The sequence below is a fragment of the Polistes dominula genome, unplaced genomic scaffold (assembly GCF_049000335.1).
Source record: "Polistes dominula isolate Pdom_NZ unplaced genomic scaffold, Pdom_raw_medaka contig_216, whole genome shotgun sequence".
NCBI lineage: Eukaryota > Metazoa > Arthropoda > Insecta > Hymenoptera > Vespidae > Polistes > Polistes dominula.
The window spans coordinates 435,180-453,560 of NW_028301072.1; the positions used below are offsets into that span (position 1 = coordinate 435,180).

The following is an 18,381-nucleotide window of genomic DNA, read 5'->3' on the forward strand; positions in this document are numbered from 1 at the left end:
TAATCTAATATATAAGTATAATACTGTTGTAAACACGGATAATAAAATTACAATAACATGAATATTTGTATCATTAACAGGCAGCGGATCAAGAAAATGAACAACGTCGTAGATTAGAAGCTGCTGCTGCAGAAGCTTTAAATACATCCGAGCAAGTAATTAAACGAAATAAATTGAATCAGAAGAAACAACAGGTGTGTTATATGTCATATTCTTTTTATATACTTTTTATGAATATAATTGGCTTAAAAAGGAGAGATTTAGTGCCATTGTGCTATTGATTAGAAGTTTGGGCAAATTATTACGATTATTAGAACACATAAAATAAAATTTATAATAATATTAGTGTATATCAATATTTTAATTTGCCATACAAACATATGTATATATAAATTAGTCCATACTTTTATTAATAGCATACTTTACATCAAGGGTAGTACGCTTATAGTATAAATAAATAGACTTGTTTCGATTGAAACATTTTTAATAAATAATACAAATATTAGAAACATATACATAATTTTGTTCATATTGAATCTGCTTCTTTTGTTGCTTTGTTATTTAACTGTCTAAATACTAATACTATCTAATATTAATGTGCTATTTTTTTCTAAACAGAAATATACTTATCATAAAAGAATCGAACTATTTGCTATTAATACAGTTCATATTACAATGATCAATATATGTTATTATGGTGTTGCTATCTTTCTTATTCTTTTATTTTAGTTATATATTTTTTATTTAACTTTAATTTTTACGCGTATTGAGCATGCTCAAATTCAAAGAATAGTTTAGTATCATCTTTTTATTGCAGGACACGCTTTATGATTATAATATATTTACTTTAAAAAACAATTTATTCTTAATAAGTGTTAAGAATGGGAATGTATTCTTAACTCACTTTTCATTCCAACACAAGTGGATCTATCATTGAATGTCGTTTTATCTATGAAGAGTGTTACTGTTTTTTAAGTATGCTTTTTATCACTTATATTGCCTTATAATTAATGCTCACACTTGAGAAATCTACTTTGAGTTGACATAGGATTTCATATTGAAAAATAAAAATAATGAAAAGATGAAATTAAATTTTATTTTGAAAAATATAAATAATTATTTATGTGGGATCATCGAGTACTTCCATTCTAAATAAAAAAAAGGCATTCGTGAGGAAGTTTACCAAAGGCTCGGGGTGGCTCAAAGGTTAAAGCAGTCGCCCGGAAAGCAAGAAAATTCGGGTTTGAATTTCGGTTCAGTCAACCCAACGGTCAAATTTTTTCACGAATCCTACAATTATGAAGAAAATAATGTCTTATGTGCTATTTGTTATGTCATCTCTATACAAGTTTCACAATGTATGAGCATATTATCAAATTGGGGCTTTATTTATATTATATGCTATATCATTAAATTATATTCCTTTGAAAATTTACTTACAGTCTGTTCACATTTTTCTATCACAAGTAACATTAAATACGGTGATTTGAATTTGTAATTTAACTGTTTAGTCGTTGATAATTTATTATTAAGTAAATGATACTTAACATTGTAATAAAAAGTTTGGAAAGATTGAAAAAAAACATTCAAATTAATACTATAGGCAAATTTATTAAAAGTAAATTTTAAAAAGTGTTAATAATTTTACTGCATGTTGTGAAATAGCATGATTACTACGGGGAGTATTAATAACTATATCAATTGAAATCGTTTTGTGAGTGTTCTTCTTGTAGTCTTTCTTATTTTCGCCTTTCCAAACAGAATATACATATATTACAGAATCTGATAACTTATTTGTTACATATTTATTTGGATTTAAAGTCACCGAAATTTTGCTGTAACTCGAACAAGACTCTGTTGCACCGGCATCTTAATGAACTCAGAAGGAGGTCAGAACATAACAATACAGAAACAATTCAAAACGTGTAAGTCCATCCTAACTCACTGCCTATCCTTAAGATTCCTTCTGATTCGGAATAGCAACTTTTCATTACCAACAAATCAAAATAAAGTCTATTAACGAAATCATATAATTAACAACTATTGACAACAATCTGTTTGTATTTGTTAGCATTTGCTAATATAATTAATTAAACAAAACAAAACAAAATGGTGGAAGAAGTAATATAACATAAGTAAAACATATTTTAGCATTTAAATGCTTAATATTTTTTACCTTTACACACGTAATACTGATTATGTTGCTTTATTAAATTACAAGTTTTCATAAATATGACAATGAATTTATTAATAGAAGTTTCATGAATTTGTCAGGAGGAGTCTTAACCAACAGTATATCCGCAACACTAAAATTTTTACAAAGTAAGCATAACTAATACACAATGCTTACCATGTAAGAATTTTATTCTGTATATTTGATCATTAAGAATTTAACATTGTGTTATCACATATATTGCTCCTTTAAAATGAACAAAATATATTTACACAAAATAATTTGTTTACATAAACAATATTACATTATCATATTTTAAATGTAAACATACAAATATTATTGGCAAAATAATAGCTCCCATTCGAAAATAATATTTTATATAAATATAACATATTTTATAAGGCATACTAGAAAGCATTTCAATCTTCTGATAAAACGCTGTAAAATATAATTTAGTACCAGATAAAGATAGGCAATGATTAATACAAAATGAAATTTAATTTTTTTTATTTTTCATTTCTATACATTCGGAATATTAAATATTAAAGTGTAGCCTTGTATGACATATATTTATTGATATTATAACATATCTAATTTTTATAATATATTTTTTTATCATTATGAAAATTACGTGAACTTTAATATCATAAAATAGAAAAAACGTTGTGCAAGCTCGAACGTGTTAGCCTATTCAAAGACAACGACGCTTGGAGTGTAGTAAACAAAAAGAACTCTGTAAAGAAAAAATTAATAATTGTCTTTATGGGAAATTCAAACGACACGCATTGCAATAAATTTGTATTTAATTATTTATTTTAATTATTTATTTTCTTTATATTTTTGTATAACTATTTTTTGATATTTTACTTATTACGTTTAATTTTCGATAGCTTTCGATTCCATTAACTGTCATTCCAACAAAATTGGGAATTACTCTAGAATCGAAGGTAAAAATTGTCGAAAATTGTTCTAATAGTTCAAATAAAGAGTAACGAGCATGTGAGTGAATCAACATACAAAGGACTATGTATGGTAAACGATTGCTGTAGGATTATCCTGCAAAGTTATTCGTTAACTTTGAATAAACACTGAAGATGTGATTAAAAATGAAAACGTTAAAAAACGAAGTTTTTAAGATGATAAAGAAAAAGCATGACAAATCGGAAATGTGAAAAAAGTATCGACAGAGATATACGTCAGACTTCTCGATGAGATAACATCACGATGAGTGACAAAAAGATATACAAGATCATAAAAATCTTCGACAAAGACGTTGATGCGATTCTAAATCCACAAATGATCTTCATTTTATTTGTTTGACATTGTATGTAAAATTAAATGCCCCTAGGTTCGAACATTTAGAAATTTCGTTCAATATTCAATTACATATAGATGCGAGTATGCATGGATTAAATGCAATTCTCCTTTAGAAAGATGTCGAAGATGAGATGATTCACCCTGTCCACTACGTCATTTGGAAGACGATTTTAATAGAAAAATGCGTATCAATAGAAGAAGAGTAAGAGGAATAGAAGAAAAGATAAGAAAGATATTGGATGAGAGTGGAAGGGGGGAAGAATGGATGAAGAAGGTGGAGATTTGGAGAGAGGAACAAAGTTTGGTGGAAGGAGGAGAGTAAGGAAGAGGGAGGCTCAAGGGCGGGAGATGAGGGTAAAGAAGGAAAGGAGGAGGTTGAAGGGAATGTGGAAGGATTGTAACCCTTCGGGGAAGCAAATGGAGATTATTATCTATTTATATATCTAGAAGAAGAGTAGCGTTTAAAAGTTTTGGGCCATCCTATTTCTTTCAGTTAAGGGGTAACATCACTATAGAGCCCGAAAAAAAGCCTTTTTTTGGGAATTTTTTTTGCGAAAACTAAATGAGGTATAGAATTTCTTTTGTGTGGTTTGGTTAATCATATATTGAACTATGTACACAAATATTTTTATTGATTTTAGATCGAAAATGGCGTCGGTATTCGTGACTGAACAAAACCCTGTTTTTTTTTTCTTTGTTTTGCTAAAATGGGCGGACTCATATCTGGACAACTATAAGACCGAGAATAAAAAACAAAAGCAATTCTTAATCTATGTACTATTATCTTGAGAAGTATATACGGATTTTTCCCTAAGTCAAATTTTGTGAAAATGGCGCAACTTTGAATAAAAAAATCGACTTTTCGACGAAAAAAAATATAGAAAATTGTTTATAAAATTAAAAGTTTACATTCAATTAAAAATCGGAAATGTACTTCTGTAGAAAATACAACTATCAAACTATATTCAAAATTTCAAGTAAATCGGTTAAATGATGCTCGAGTTCTGAGTCCGCCCAGTTTTAAAAATGTAGTTTCGAGAAAAACGCGTTTAAAGTTTTGTTATCACTATTCGAGGCGCTTTGAGACGTTTCGAAAAAATAAGATTTCGCTATGTTAAAATTTTTTTTTGCTTCGGGACCAAGTGCATAAGGTTTTTAGATATCTAAAGTACACTTCAAGCTAAAAAAAACAAAAATCGATTTTTTGAAAATTCTACAGTGGTGTTACCCCTTAATTGATAGAATATTTAATTTTTCTTCTTATTAGTTATTTTAAATATTTGAGGGATCTGGAATATGGATAATAACGTGAACTATTATATTTTTTTACATAGCATATTTTTTGCGTAAAACGCAAAAGTATTATTGTTAAATATAAATTAATAAATTTTTTATGTGTGATAAAAATCAGAGTGGTAGACTGTGAAAAACTTCGAAACATGTCGACAAAATTATAAAAAAGAAATGCGCAGTAGATCCGTGACAAATTGCAATGGATATTTCACAGGAATTACGAAGCGAAAATCTTACTGACATTAGTCGGAGTATGGTATTTTAAGGTCTAAAGGTTGTGAGACTGATTGAATGTATTGGTATAAAAAAAGCTACTAATTAGTAAAAAGAATAAGAAGGCCAGAATAAATTTTGCGAAAAAATATTAGCATCAGATTGGTAGAAAGTGATTTTTCTAACGAATCTAAATTTCAATTATTTGAAAGTGACGGTTGGAAATACGAAAGACGTCTAACAAGTACCAGATAGAATGTAGGATAACAAATTTCTATCGTAAAACAAGGGGGTGGGAGTATTAACAAAAAAATAGAGTAGTCTGAAACTTTTGCACGCTACTGAACCTTTATTAAGGAGGACCTTTATGGAGAACTTTTGGTTCTTGGAGCTTTATTAAGAGGATGGTATAAAATAAAAATAGACACATTACTTCTATCATACGGATTTTGGATTTTTACAAAACTAGGCTAATACTGGCTTGAGTTCACGCTCAACAAAGCTGATTATTAGCAAGCGTCAAATTTTTTCATGAGCAATTAATAAAGTGTTAAGTAAATCATTGAAAATGTTAAAATAGTAGATGAAACAGATTTTAAAATAAAACATGGAATCTTGCAGAAAATTCGAAATAGATGTAATATCAAGAATGATGTAAAATGAAATAATTCGTGAAATGGAAGAACACAATTTGTTTGAAAAAAGTATCAGTAAAAATATCAGCTACCACGAGAATTCTGATTTTCGTAAATCTGTAATCGAATACAACGTATTATCAACAATTGCAAGAGCTATGTATATTCTAGCGGCAAAGAAAAATACACTACTAGATACATATTACACCAATTATCTAGAGCTGATACCTTCGATAAGCAAAAATTACAAACATCTGTTGATTGTCGTAGATGCATTTACAAATTTGTATGGCTATATGAAACAAAGTCGATGTCAGCTGTCGAAGTAATCGTGAAATTACGAGATGAAATGCTAGATAATGGAATCCCGCTGAAAATTATTGTTGATCGATAAATTGCATTTACCGTACTCATTTTTCAGTAGTATTAGTAATTGTAAGAAAATATTAAGGAAGTGCTCATTACAATTGGAATCCCTTGTGGTAATGAGCAGGTGGAATGAGTTATAATAGAGCAATAATAGCGGTAATTGTGAATACCAACGACCACTATCACAAGTATATCAGCAGATAATATAATAACTATGATTGCAACCTTTAGAGTGTTGATATAATATAAAACAAACTCTGAAAAAGATGAAAAAAATGAGATAAAGAAATTTAATGACCAGCGACCTGCTTGTTCCTCACCAGTTATCAAAAGAAGCGAAAGCTTCAATGGAAATTAATATCAAGGAATTATATCAACATTAAGTGACTGAATGTAAAATCAGCTAAATTATTCAAATATAAGAAAAATGAATAGAAAAGAGACAAAACATCAAGTCCATAAAAAAAGAAGAAAATAACTGTAAACAAAATAATTATTAATTTTCATAGAGAATGTAGACAACACGCATTACAATTCATCGAATTGTAATTTTGTATTGTATTATTTATTTTCATTAGTTTTCTTTATTCTTTCCTTTTATTATTTCTATATATTTTATTCATTATACATAATTACGATTCCATTAATTGTCATTTTAATATACATATATAAAATACTTTCATTATTAATAAAATTATTCATGGCTTATCAAAATGTCATCCTAGCTATATGCCTGCTTCTCACAATTATAAGCATATTTTCATACTTATATATATATATATATATAATTTGGTTTTAAACAAAATCACTCAATATTTCTATAGTATATAGGATACACTGTATTGAGTAAAAAAGTTTTAATAAACATTGTCGAAAAGTCAATCGTTTCTGAGATATAAACATTTTTGTCTGCTAGTATCATGATTGACTTACTTGCTTCCATGTTTACTGTAGTGTTTTTAAACTGCGTTGTAAATGTTTTTATTAAAGTGCCGAAAGTAGATTTCATTGAGAATTAGTCAGTTGTAGATCGGCGATTGAAGATATTACACAGTTAGAAAGTATTGTAAAAATGTCAGCGTATTATCCACCATCATGCTTGTCAAACAATTCGACAGAAATGTGGAATTGTTAAGAGAGTTCGCAACTCTGTAAAAAAAAAATGCCAAGCGTGTATAGAAATAGAAAGTGGACACATGGAATATCTTCTGTAAATATTAAAAATTCAATAGTAAGGCAATTATGATAATAACAAAGAAAAATGTTGATGTATTTGAGAAACCTTTGATCTTTCAATCTATGTTTACTAAAGCTTTTTTACTCAATACAGTGTATTCTATATACCATATAATAAATATTGAATGGTTATATATACTAAATGTTTACCATTAACAAAATTGAAGAGATGCATTAGCATGTCACAGCTTGCATTCATGTTGCTTGAGAGAAATTCTCTATTACTTTCTTTTCTTGGAAGTATCATAACTTTATTGACTTAAATAGAATTTCAGAATAAATATTTCTTTTTGATATCGTATTATATTTTATAGGTTTTTATAGGTATACAGTATTATTGTACATGAATCTGAATTATAATATTTAAAATAATGATAATTATTTGAAAAGTAATTATAAATTAATTTATATAACAATCATTTGTAACATTAATTTATTTTTTATCACTCTAGGATGCTGTCATAAATGAACTTAAGAATAAAACCAGACTGGTTCAAGAGAAGAAACTTTTACAGCAAGATGAAGTTTATAATGGTGCTCTAGAAGATATACTTCTTGGTCTTAGATCAGAACCATATCGTAGAGCAGATGCTGTAAGACGTAGTCAACGTAGACGAATTGATAATCACAGACTTTCCCGTACTGCCGAAGAACTTGAATTTTAAGTTAGAACAGAATTTAGATCAGATATTCAATAAGTCTCCTCATCTATTAAATAATCTAACTGTTTAAAGAATACTACAATTTTCTAGCAGATAATTTTTTGTAAACATACTAGGCTGAAAATATATATTATTCAAAGATTTAGTAAATAATTACGCACAAATCAATGTGATGTTAAAGTTTAATGAATAATGAAATGTATTTCTTAATAGATAAATTTTTGATATGTGTTTTCTAACGCCTCATGATACTGATATTGAAAATAATTTTTATATGAATATACCAACTATTTGTAATAATTTTGAAGTACAATATTTGACTCATATTATATATTTAAAATTCAATGATTTATCTGAAAGTGGGGGGTGCTATATTCAATTTTGTTCATAAACGTTCTTATGCATAAATGATATTTATGCTCATACGCCTTTATATTATTCACTAAAGATATGGAAACATAATTTTGTATAAAACACATACTACAATTTTTGAAATTAGAGGAGTTGCGAAGCACTTTATTCCAGCGAAATTACAAATAGTATATATAATTATAATATCTAAGATGTGAAAGGCATAATTATTATACAAAGTCTTATAATAAGTAAAAACTACAACATATACCATAAGAGAAGACAAAAAAGTATGAAATAGACATCTTGTAATTTCTCGACCCTGATGTAACAACAAAGAATGATATTACTGCCAAATTGTAACGAAAAAAAGAAAAACCTAAAATTGTGTACATATATAAAAAAGTTTATTTTTATTAATTATTGATTACTATTATATGTATCATGCATTTAAATTTTTCAATGGGATAAATGAAACATTTAATTCTATCAATTATTATTTAACGATTTATTACACATTGGAATTTTAATGTTTTTTTTTTTTTTACTTTTGTTTACAAACCAAAAGTATTTGTTATTCTTTCTATATATATTTTATTTTGCAACTAATGACTACTTTTTTGACAACATTCCACAGATTCCATTAGAACAGTGTTTGTTTTTTTATTAGTCATATTATTAGGCTCGTATGCATATCTTTTCTGTGATTATACAAGTATAATGTGGTATGTTTATATTTTTCCATTGTGAAATATTTAAAATATACTTACGTATATATATATAGAGTGTTGAATTAATCAGTGGTTGTTTTGAGATTACAAGAAAAAGTATTTTGTTATCTTATCTTTCTAAGATAAGACTGAAAAAAAACCATATTTTAGAATATAATATTGCTGAAACAAAGATAGTGATTTAGATACCATTGGACTTTTTTATGCATATATATGCTATTTTTGTACTATATTAAAAAGAATGGCTGGCATGACACCTATTACATTACATTCCTTTGAAATCACATACCATTCTTGAGTTATTTATAGTGTAATAAAAGTATAGTGATATACACTGTACTTTACAAGCATGTCTGATGATATATTTATTCATTCAAAGTTTTTCTTAAACAAACTTTCTTAAACTGACAATATTTACAATTTTGATATATACATAATTTTTGGAAACTATAAAATAGCTATTAAATATATATATATTTATAATAAAGATATATAAATAATAATATATCATTTAACATCAGTCAAGATAGTCACATACATATATATATTTAAAATACTATGTCTATAATGCAATACTATATTCACTTTTTATATGTCTTTGATATATCATATTAGGAGGAAAACAAAATGTGTAAATAATGTTGTAATATATGGAACATTTCATTATGAAATAATGTAATTATTACTATTGCTTAAGCTTAAATTACCGATGTGATGTTTATATAAAATATTCGTACATTACATGTGCTCTACTTCTTGTCGATATTGTAATACTTGAGATATACTTGTCGAAATTGAATTATATGATTTTTAATTAATTACTTATAAATATTTTGTATTGTTTGTTTTGCTCGAAATTATACGCATTTATTAAGTGTGTTTCTATTGGATCATTCTACAAAAATTATCATATAATTTATATGACTATCGATGATCCATGACATATATATGACATCGATTAGTAATACATATCGTTGTGAATTTGTTGAATTTTTGTTATTGTTAAACATACCAACATGTATCATACACGCATTTGTACACGAAAGAACTTAAAAAGCTGTAAATTAAAAATTTAATTAAAAGTTCACATTTGATATGTAGATCCTGTCTAGTCATTGTTCGTATTTTATCGAAATAGGATTTTTATTAACATATTAATTAAATATGAATAATAATTTTGATAGGACAGGATTGAAAAGTATTTTATAAAAAATTAATACAAAAAAAAAAAGATAATTTTGCATGTAAAAACGCAAGGCTACTTTCTTATAATATAATATATGTTATTATTGTTTCTTTTTTTTCATTTTGATACATATATTATATTTTGTAGTAAAAATTAATAAAACAGGAGACTTGTGTGTGTAGAAATTAAACGATTATTCAAATATATAAATATCTCATGAATTAAGATCTGAATAGAATAACAATATTATTAGTAAAAAAAGTAAATTATGCATAATAATAAAAAAATAATTCATTACTACGTGAATAATTTTTTACTTTTAATGCGGTGTGACATTATATACACGACTTTTATAAAATTTTGTTATAAAGAAATTATAGATTTTGTTATAAATAAATTTAATTATTCAAACATCTTTTATAAATATATTAAAATTAATATGTAAAAATGATAATTTGAATGAATATAAGATTTTAATTTGTTTCATATAAACAAACTATCGATTAATTAAAATATAAAAATAAAACAAATTATTATGTGAATTATTGGATTGGATTATTAATTAGGATTAATTTGGCATTAGAAACTAAGATGGATTCAATGAAACAACAGAAACAATGTCTAAATTTATATTTATTATTTATGCATTTAGTTTACATTATTACAAAGATTTGTGTAAGGTGATTTTATATACAAATATACAATATACAAAAGGCACGATGCATCTATGTACTTCAAACCATGTATAATAAAATGCAAATGAAATAACAAGATAAAATTTTCATATGCAAATTGTGTTTAAATAATAGATAGAAGAATATCACATTATTCAGAGAAAAAATAATAAACTTATCGATATTAGTTATGTATGGTCCTTGAAGCTATTCTACAAGAAAATAATTCCATTTTCCTTAATTCATTTATAAAAGTCACTTTTCAATAGCGCAATATAGCATCCATTCATTGGATATCTCAAATATCGTTCTATATATGTAAATTGGAGGTAATTCAAAAATTATATACATAAATATTCAAAATCATAAAATAATTGTGCATATTTTATAAATGCATTCGCAAATCTAAATTTTTAATATTCAATTGCTTTTCAATTTTACTGATTATTGAGAAGTATTCAAAGTATGCCAAAAATTTAAAATAATTTATTTTATTTTATAGTCTAATAATAGGAGGGCACTTTGCTTACTATAATAATATAAACATGTGTATAAATAAAATATATAAATTACAGTTACACTAAGTAATATCTGAATAATTAGTAATCGATATATATATATTCAGAAATGATTATTTAGATGCATTCTTAATAATATTTAATAGTAAACGTTCTAAATAAATATAATTTAACACTATATGTGCTTTCATTTGGTTTCATTTAAAAGTATACGTAAATGAAATAATTAACTGAACATAATATTATATATTAAAAGTTAATTTTTTGATTTATCATTATAAAATTCTTATAAAAAATTCCATATTTTAGTTATAAATTGAATTAAAAGTTAAGTTTACTATACAATTATAAAACAAAGTGAATAATTTATCCCAATGGAAATTCTGTAAATCAATTCATATATATCGAATGTTAACATTCATTATATTTATAAACTAATATCTAAAGGGGATAAATATAATATATCACCTGTATGCAAGAAAAATTATACGATTACGAAATAATCATACGACTTCTGTTTTATTAAATATATTTTCTTTCTACTTTTAATCAATATAAATTTCGTTCAAATTTACAATATTCTTGAAACAAACGAAGATGAACGAAACATTTGATTAATTTAAAAAAAAAAAAATTAAGATTGTTCTTCCGAAAAGATTTGATTTGGAATTTATCTTACTTTTCTTGTGTCCAGGCGATATGCAAATGCAAAGCAATATATATCCAATGAAAGATATTACAATAAATTCTTTCCTGGTATAAGCTTATGAAATTTTATTACTTAATACCTTATATGTATTTGTAGAATCAAAATTCATTTTCTTTCTTTTAAGAAATAATCGAAATTTGCTCATGTATTTCCTCCTTTTTATTTTTTCATTTAAAATAGAATGAATATTGCTATCTATAAAGTTAAAATAATATTGAAATCAGTTTTTATAATGGCAATCAATAAATATTTGTTAATCACATAAAGATATGTTTTACTACAGAGGCAGTATTTTTTGTTTTTGTTCGAATTTAATACAGATTTGTTTAGTATAATTTTCAAAATTAAACAATTCTTAAAAAGTTGACTATTATATTATAATTAATGTATATATAGTGGAAGTTTATAGATATATTTAGTCAAGATTACGATTTCCTTCAAAATAGTTTTATAAAAATGTCAGGTGACCTTTATAAAAGTATAAATTAATAATTTTGTTTCATTATTCATTCATAATAAGTACAAATAGTATAAGATCGTACCATAGAATTGTCTCGGGTAAGAGTTTGTAATATACTATAAGTAAAAAATATGATAAATTTAGCGATCTTATAAGGCATTAAATGACTTGAATTTTATAAAATTTTTAGGAATGTATGATTACTTAAAAAACATTATTAATTACTACACTCTCATCAATCTTGTTTTTGCATGATGTAAGTATATAAATCTCATATGATTCCAAAAGAGTGAATTCTGATCATTGATTTAGTTTAGACAAAAATTATGCTATTACACATGTTATTAATAACAAAGAATAGTTAATATTTAAAGTATATTTGTCTACTTTCTATTTGATAATTTTCATTATACTGAAATAAGAAGAACCAAGATTTTTATGTAATAGACGATCAGACTAAATACTGAAAATAACTGCTTTCACATTTTTGAATTATATTTCCAAAAATATTTCGTACAAAAAGCTTATAAGATAACAATATAATATATTCATCCCTACATAGATTTATAATATTATAATTTACAATTAAACTTATATAAACCAAGTTATATGGAATTTTATCTCATTCATTTTATACTATAGCAGTCTTTGGTTTCATCAGCATCATTACATAAAATCCTTGGAGTGCAATAAAATCTGTAGTATCAAATGAAATTATTGCTTCGATGAAAATGTGTATTATATACTTATTTCTGATATAAAGATTTTTACAAAGATTCTACTTTGAGTAATAGGAATCTCAAGCCACATATCAAAATTGTTTTGTCTTAATAATATACAAATTCCATGAATATATACAAAAAGGAAAGATAATTTATTATTTGTATAGAAAAAGATTTGTAAAGATTTTCTAAAACATACTATCTATTATATTATTTTCCATTTTGGATAGTTTAACATTTTTATTATTATCATCATCATTTTTACTGAAAATTATTTTATGCATGTGACAACTTAAATTTATAATCGAATTATTTTATATAATATATAAAATGTATATTAATAGATAAATATAATATAGTTAAATTATATCAAATACAGTTTAGATAATATTATTCGTATAAAAACTTGTACTCGAGAGTGTTTAGAAACCAAAGACAACCGTTCCAATCACAGTTTTTTTTTAAAAATATTATCAATACTGATTATTTAAAAACAAAAATTGTCAATGAGTACAATAGGATGTAAAATATGAAGTTGCAATTGATTATCAGTCTAGATTTGCTTATTTTGATTTTACTCATTAATTTATAAAATAGCAATTAGGTAATAAATATAAGCATCTAGAGAATAGATAGATGATAATATAAAATCATAAATATAAAGATTATAATATGTATATATGAAAAATATAAACATTTTAGATTTAACATAGTAAAGTTTAATAAGCAAATCTTCATTTTCTCATGAACTTTTCACACAATTAATATTTATTATCATAATTGAAATAAAATTTTACCTTTGCGATATTTGCATCACTTTTCAAATCAAGTTTAGATTTCAAATGTTTAATACAGTATATATATATACTTTACCTCCAAATTTGATCATATATTACATCCCATATGAAATTTTCTTAAAATGCAATGTAATTCTTTCTATAAAAATTAAAATACTTCAATTACATTATGATTTTGATAATTTCAGATTATAAATAATAATCAGTACATATTTTGTCATAGTTAGAAGCAAATGAGTTAATATATTAACGTTTGAACACAAGTGGTTAGTCTCATTTGGTTTATATGGCATGGGGCTAATATTTGGTTTACTCTCCACTTAATGTAGTGATCATTAACAAAGATAATTAGTCTTAAATATAAATAAGTTATATTAATGCCAAAAACAAAGTTGTCTATCTAGACAATATCTTCAGCACACTTAGCAGCACGAGATAGCAATAAGCTAAATTTCTATAGAGTATATTAATATATTGTATCGAATGAAATGTAATTTTCTCATCCAAAAAAATGTCTATATTAAACTTGATAATTTATATAACGTATAAACGTCCTTATTTACAAAATTGTTTAGATTTTTAATAATAATATTATAAAAATAATTATCGATAGATATAATGCACAAGAAGAAGTTGAATACCTACTTGAAACATTTTTAGACTATTTTGTCTAAATTATCCAAATTAAACTTGTTAAATTATATAATACGAAAAAACTCGTTATTTACAAAACTATTTAGGCTTTATAAGATGTTATAAAAATAATTATCAATAAATACAATGTATAAGAAGTTGAATATCAGCTTGACATATTTTCAGACAAGATATTACTTGTTTTTTTTTTTTTTTTTTTTTTCTTTCTTTAATATAGATCAGTTGTACGTGGGCTTAATTTGACGTAACTGATATAGTAATAAATAATGTAGCTTATATTAACGAATATTGTCCTGCAAGAATATAAACTCTTCTTCTAACTGCCAATGCGAGCAATCGTAATGCTATAAATTGGCCTTTTTTATACAATTAATACTCTAGTACTGTATACATACCTTTTAACCATTAATAACTGCTCTCTCCATTCTTACTAAACATTATTGAAGCATTAAAGACTCCAAATTGCGATGCAAGATAGTATCTTTTACTGCATTAAACACAACTTTAATATTTTCTGTATCAACTGCAGTGGTAAAATGATGGAATAAAGGCTTTCTTGGGTCCTTTTTCACAGATATAAACATTTCCAATATAAAATTCTGTACATCCTTCATGGAATGTGAATCGCCAGTAAATTGTGGAAAATACCAGCGAACATTGGTATCATTCGATCTTACTTTTCTATCCAAGAGATCAGTTTTATTTAGAAACAAAATTATTGAAACTCCACCAAATGTCATATTATTCACTATTGTATCAAAGATATTTCTTGATTCTTCTAATCTATTAGTTTCCCTAAAATTATGAACAAAATAAATTTACTATCTTATTTTACACCAAAATTTGACTATATTTAGATATTTAACTATATTGTTTATTACTTATTTTCTGCTATGGTCTGATCAAACTCCGAAGAAGATACAAGAAATAATATGGAGGTCACACAGTCAAAACATTGATACCACTTTTTTCTTTGAGATCTCTGTCCGCCAACATCAACAAAGAGAAATGGAATATTGTTTATTGGTATTACAAATTCAGAAATTCCTTTTGTCGCCTTTCTACAATGTAAAATATCCTGATGCGTAGGAGCATAATCCTACGAAATAAGAATGAAGTCATGAAATATTATATGAAGTCAAATATTGCAAAGATTCTAATTTATGGAATATTTTTAGTTGCATCTTATTAAATAATAATATGGCATGCGGAGAAAGAATAATTATTAATGAAATATTGTATTACCACTTTGGCAATCCTATCGAGGTTATCTAAAAAATATTGGACTGAATCGCTCTGGAAATTGAAGATTATTTTATTCATTATTCATTAAATACATTTAACTACTTATAAAATATTATTTTTAACTAGTATCAAATCATTTCTAAGGAGTATTTAAAAATATTATCTTACTAATTGAAATTCTCTTCTTCTATCAAATGCTTTTTTTATAGACGCATCTGACCATAAACTTTGTAAAGCTGGTACGTAGTGAAGAAACAATCTAGTATCTAAAATCATGGTATTTTCAAATTTCAATAATTGATATCCAATATCATAATTTTTCGGATTTTCCCAAGGTATATTTAGCTTATCTCTTGCATCTAACAGTACTTTCATTCCTTTAATTATGTTTTTATAGATTATATGTTGATACTCTTTAATTAATTCAGGCTGAAATAGAAAATATTTTAATGACTTTTCAATATATAAACATTACTAAAATAAATTTATTATACACTATTTATATATTGTGGCAAATAATACATAAATAATAATTAAACACTTCTATAGTTAATTTATTCTAATCGCTCAATCATATGGTTAAGGTTAATATACATGAATTTAATACATGAATTTAATCAAAATAAAATAGTCAATATACTTAATATAATCATGATACTATTATACAAAGAATAATTAGAGGAGATAAGTGAGATAAGTAAATTGAACAAGATGTAATTAAGAAGAAAAAAAAAAGAAGAGAATTTTACCATTAAAAACATGAGGATAATAAGGAAATGTAAAACTGGCATGTCAGTAAGTAATGTATGATCCTTCTTTTATTTCGAGAATCTTATTGAGATGAAATTGATCAGATAATAATGGGTAACAACTCGGACACGTAACCATTTGTCATACCTCAAATTTGATTCCGTGTATAATTCGCATCTGTTTAAGGAATGTTGATTTTCCACTTTCTCCAGCACCAAGTAGCAAAAGTTTAACCTGTCTACGAAAAGTTTGTCGATCTTTCTCCAACATCCGGTCGATTTCTTGGCTTTTGTATCGTTGCTCGATTTCCTCAGGGCTAAACTTGAATCGTAGACAACAAGTGCACGACCACGTTAGTGATCTCGCCATCTTACTATCCTTCTTTCACACCATGGGCCTGTTTAACTAACTTTTATTATCTTTTCTTCTTCTGATATTTCTCTCTCTTTAGTTAAATAAAGAAATGTCTTCCTCAATTTATTCCAACTTGGTCAAAGTCACGAACACTATATTATGATGTATGCTGACACACACTTATACTCCGCGCGCGTCCTCCGTCTACTCACCGCCGCAGCCGCAGCCGCAGCTCCACCCCCCTCACCACCGATACGAATATGAACGAAGTAGTAAGAGGTTAGAATGACTATTCGAAAGAAGCAACCTGTTTTCTCAATCATATTCCTCGGTCGACCTATTTTAACTCTTATTTATGATCATTAAAATCATCTAAATAATTATGATAGAATAAATAATGTCAATCAAAAATTTATTCAATCTATTCAAAGAATCGGAATAATTAGAAGTCAAAAGTAGTCTTTTTTTTTACTATACAGAGTGTAACTATACGAAATATTACTATTCATGAGAATGATTCTTTGTTATAAACTAAAAAGAAGAAAAAAGGAATTGAGTAATAAAATCAGATTAACAATAATGAAATATTTCATTATTGTTAAGTTTTGCTTTTATATTAATCTAAAGAATTTGGCTATTGGGTGTATATCCGTTTACATTACTCTCATTATTCAAATCCTAGTGATGAATATAGGAATTTTTTCTTTCGTTTAAAATTTCTTACCTAGGATTATAATTCACTAATGCTTCACGTAGATAAAATATTTCTAATAATTAATAATTTTATAATTAATTGCCGTGACGTATAAATCTGAACATTTATACATATACGTGTATATATACATATATATCGCTAATTATAAACATAAATTAACTTTTAAAAACAAACGATAAATATGCTCAATGCTCGAAATATTCCATAAATTCTAAAAAATAATACAATATGATAAAAGTTAATTATAATACTTAATAATTGATAAATGAATTGCCTAATAGTATTATTATTATTATTATTATTATTATTGTTATTATTATTATTATTATTAAGTTTATTGTCCATATCAATATATTCCAATATTACATCTATGTATTATAAAGACCGAAATGAGAAAATATCAAGATTCATGTGGTTGTTTGGTGTATGATTGAAATATTTGCAAAAAATCTTTTCATAACTTACACCTGCTCCAGTCAAATTAGTCAAAATTAGGTAAGAATTTCGGAATTTGAGATATCAAGCTATAAACTCGTATAAACTTGTATTTTGACATTTTAAAAGTTGTCTCAAAACCTACATATGATAGGGTGTACGCGACTATTAAAATCTAAGGT

The 18,381-nt window shown here is 25.5% G+C and overlaps 2 protein-coding genes across 4 annotated transcripts in view; one reads left to right on the top strand and one right to left on the bottom strand.

Annotated features, from left to right (window-relative positions):
* Frl (formin-like protein) overlaps positions 1-10,080 on the top strand; it is a 36,713-nt gene extending 26,633 nt beyond the window's left edge. For 2 of the 3 annotated variants that reach the window (XM_015333936.2, XM_015333937.2), the window contains exons 16-17: positions 81-194; positions 7,689-10,080. In XM_015333936.2, the coding sequence (XP_015189422.1) occupies positions 81-194; positions 7,689-7,901 (327 nt within the window). In that variant the 3' untranslated portion in view covers positions 7,902-10,080. Of the gene's footprint in view, positions 1-80; positions 195-1,821; positions 1,926-7,688 lie in introns of all 3 variants that reach the window. The other variant, XM_015333938.2, reaches the window with a different exon arrangement.
* A 701-nt stretch (positions 10,081-10,781) lies between these two features.
* cta (Guanine nucleotide-binding protein subunit alpha cta) lies at positions 10,782-17,513 on the bottom strand. The gene is made up of 5 exons (XM_015333933.2): positions 16,843-17,513; positions 16,114-16,374; positions 15,946-15,996; positions 15,582-15,799; positions 10,782-15,495 (listed from the first exon to the last, which is right to left on the bottom strand). Exons 1-5 carry the CDS (start codon positions 17,062-17,064, stop codon positions 15,138-15,140), a joined length of 1,110 nt encoding a protein of 369 aa, XP_015189419.1. The 5' UTR covers positions 17,065-17,513; the 3' UTR covers positions 10,782-15,137.
* Positions 17,514-18,381: the final 868 nt, after the last annotated feature.

Coding starts and splice junctions, on each gene's coding strand:
- cta (XM_015333933.2), bottom strand. CDS start 17,064: ATGGCGAGATCACTAACGTGGTCGTGCACTTGTTGTCTACGATTCAAG. Junction 15,997..16,113: donor GAAGAAGAGAATTTCAATTA/GTAAGATAATAT, acceptor TTCAATTTCCAG/AGCGATTCAGTCCAATATTT. Junction 15,800..15,945: donor TCGATAGGATTGCCAAAGTG/GTAATACAATAT, acceptor CTTATTTCGTAG/GATTATGCTCCTACGCATCA.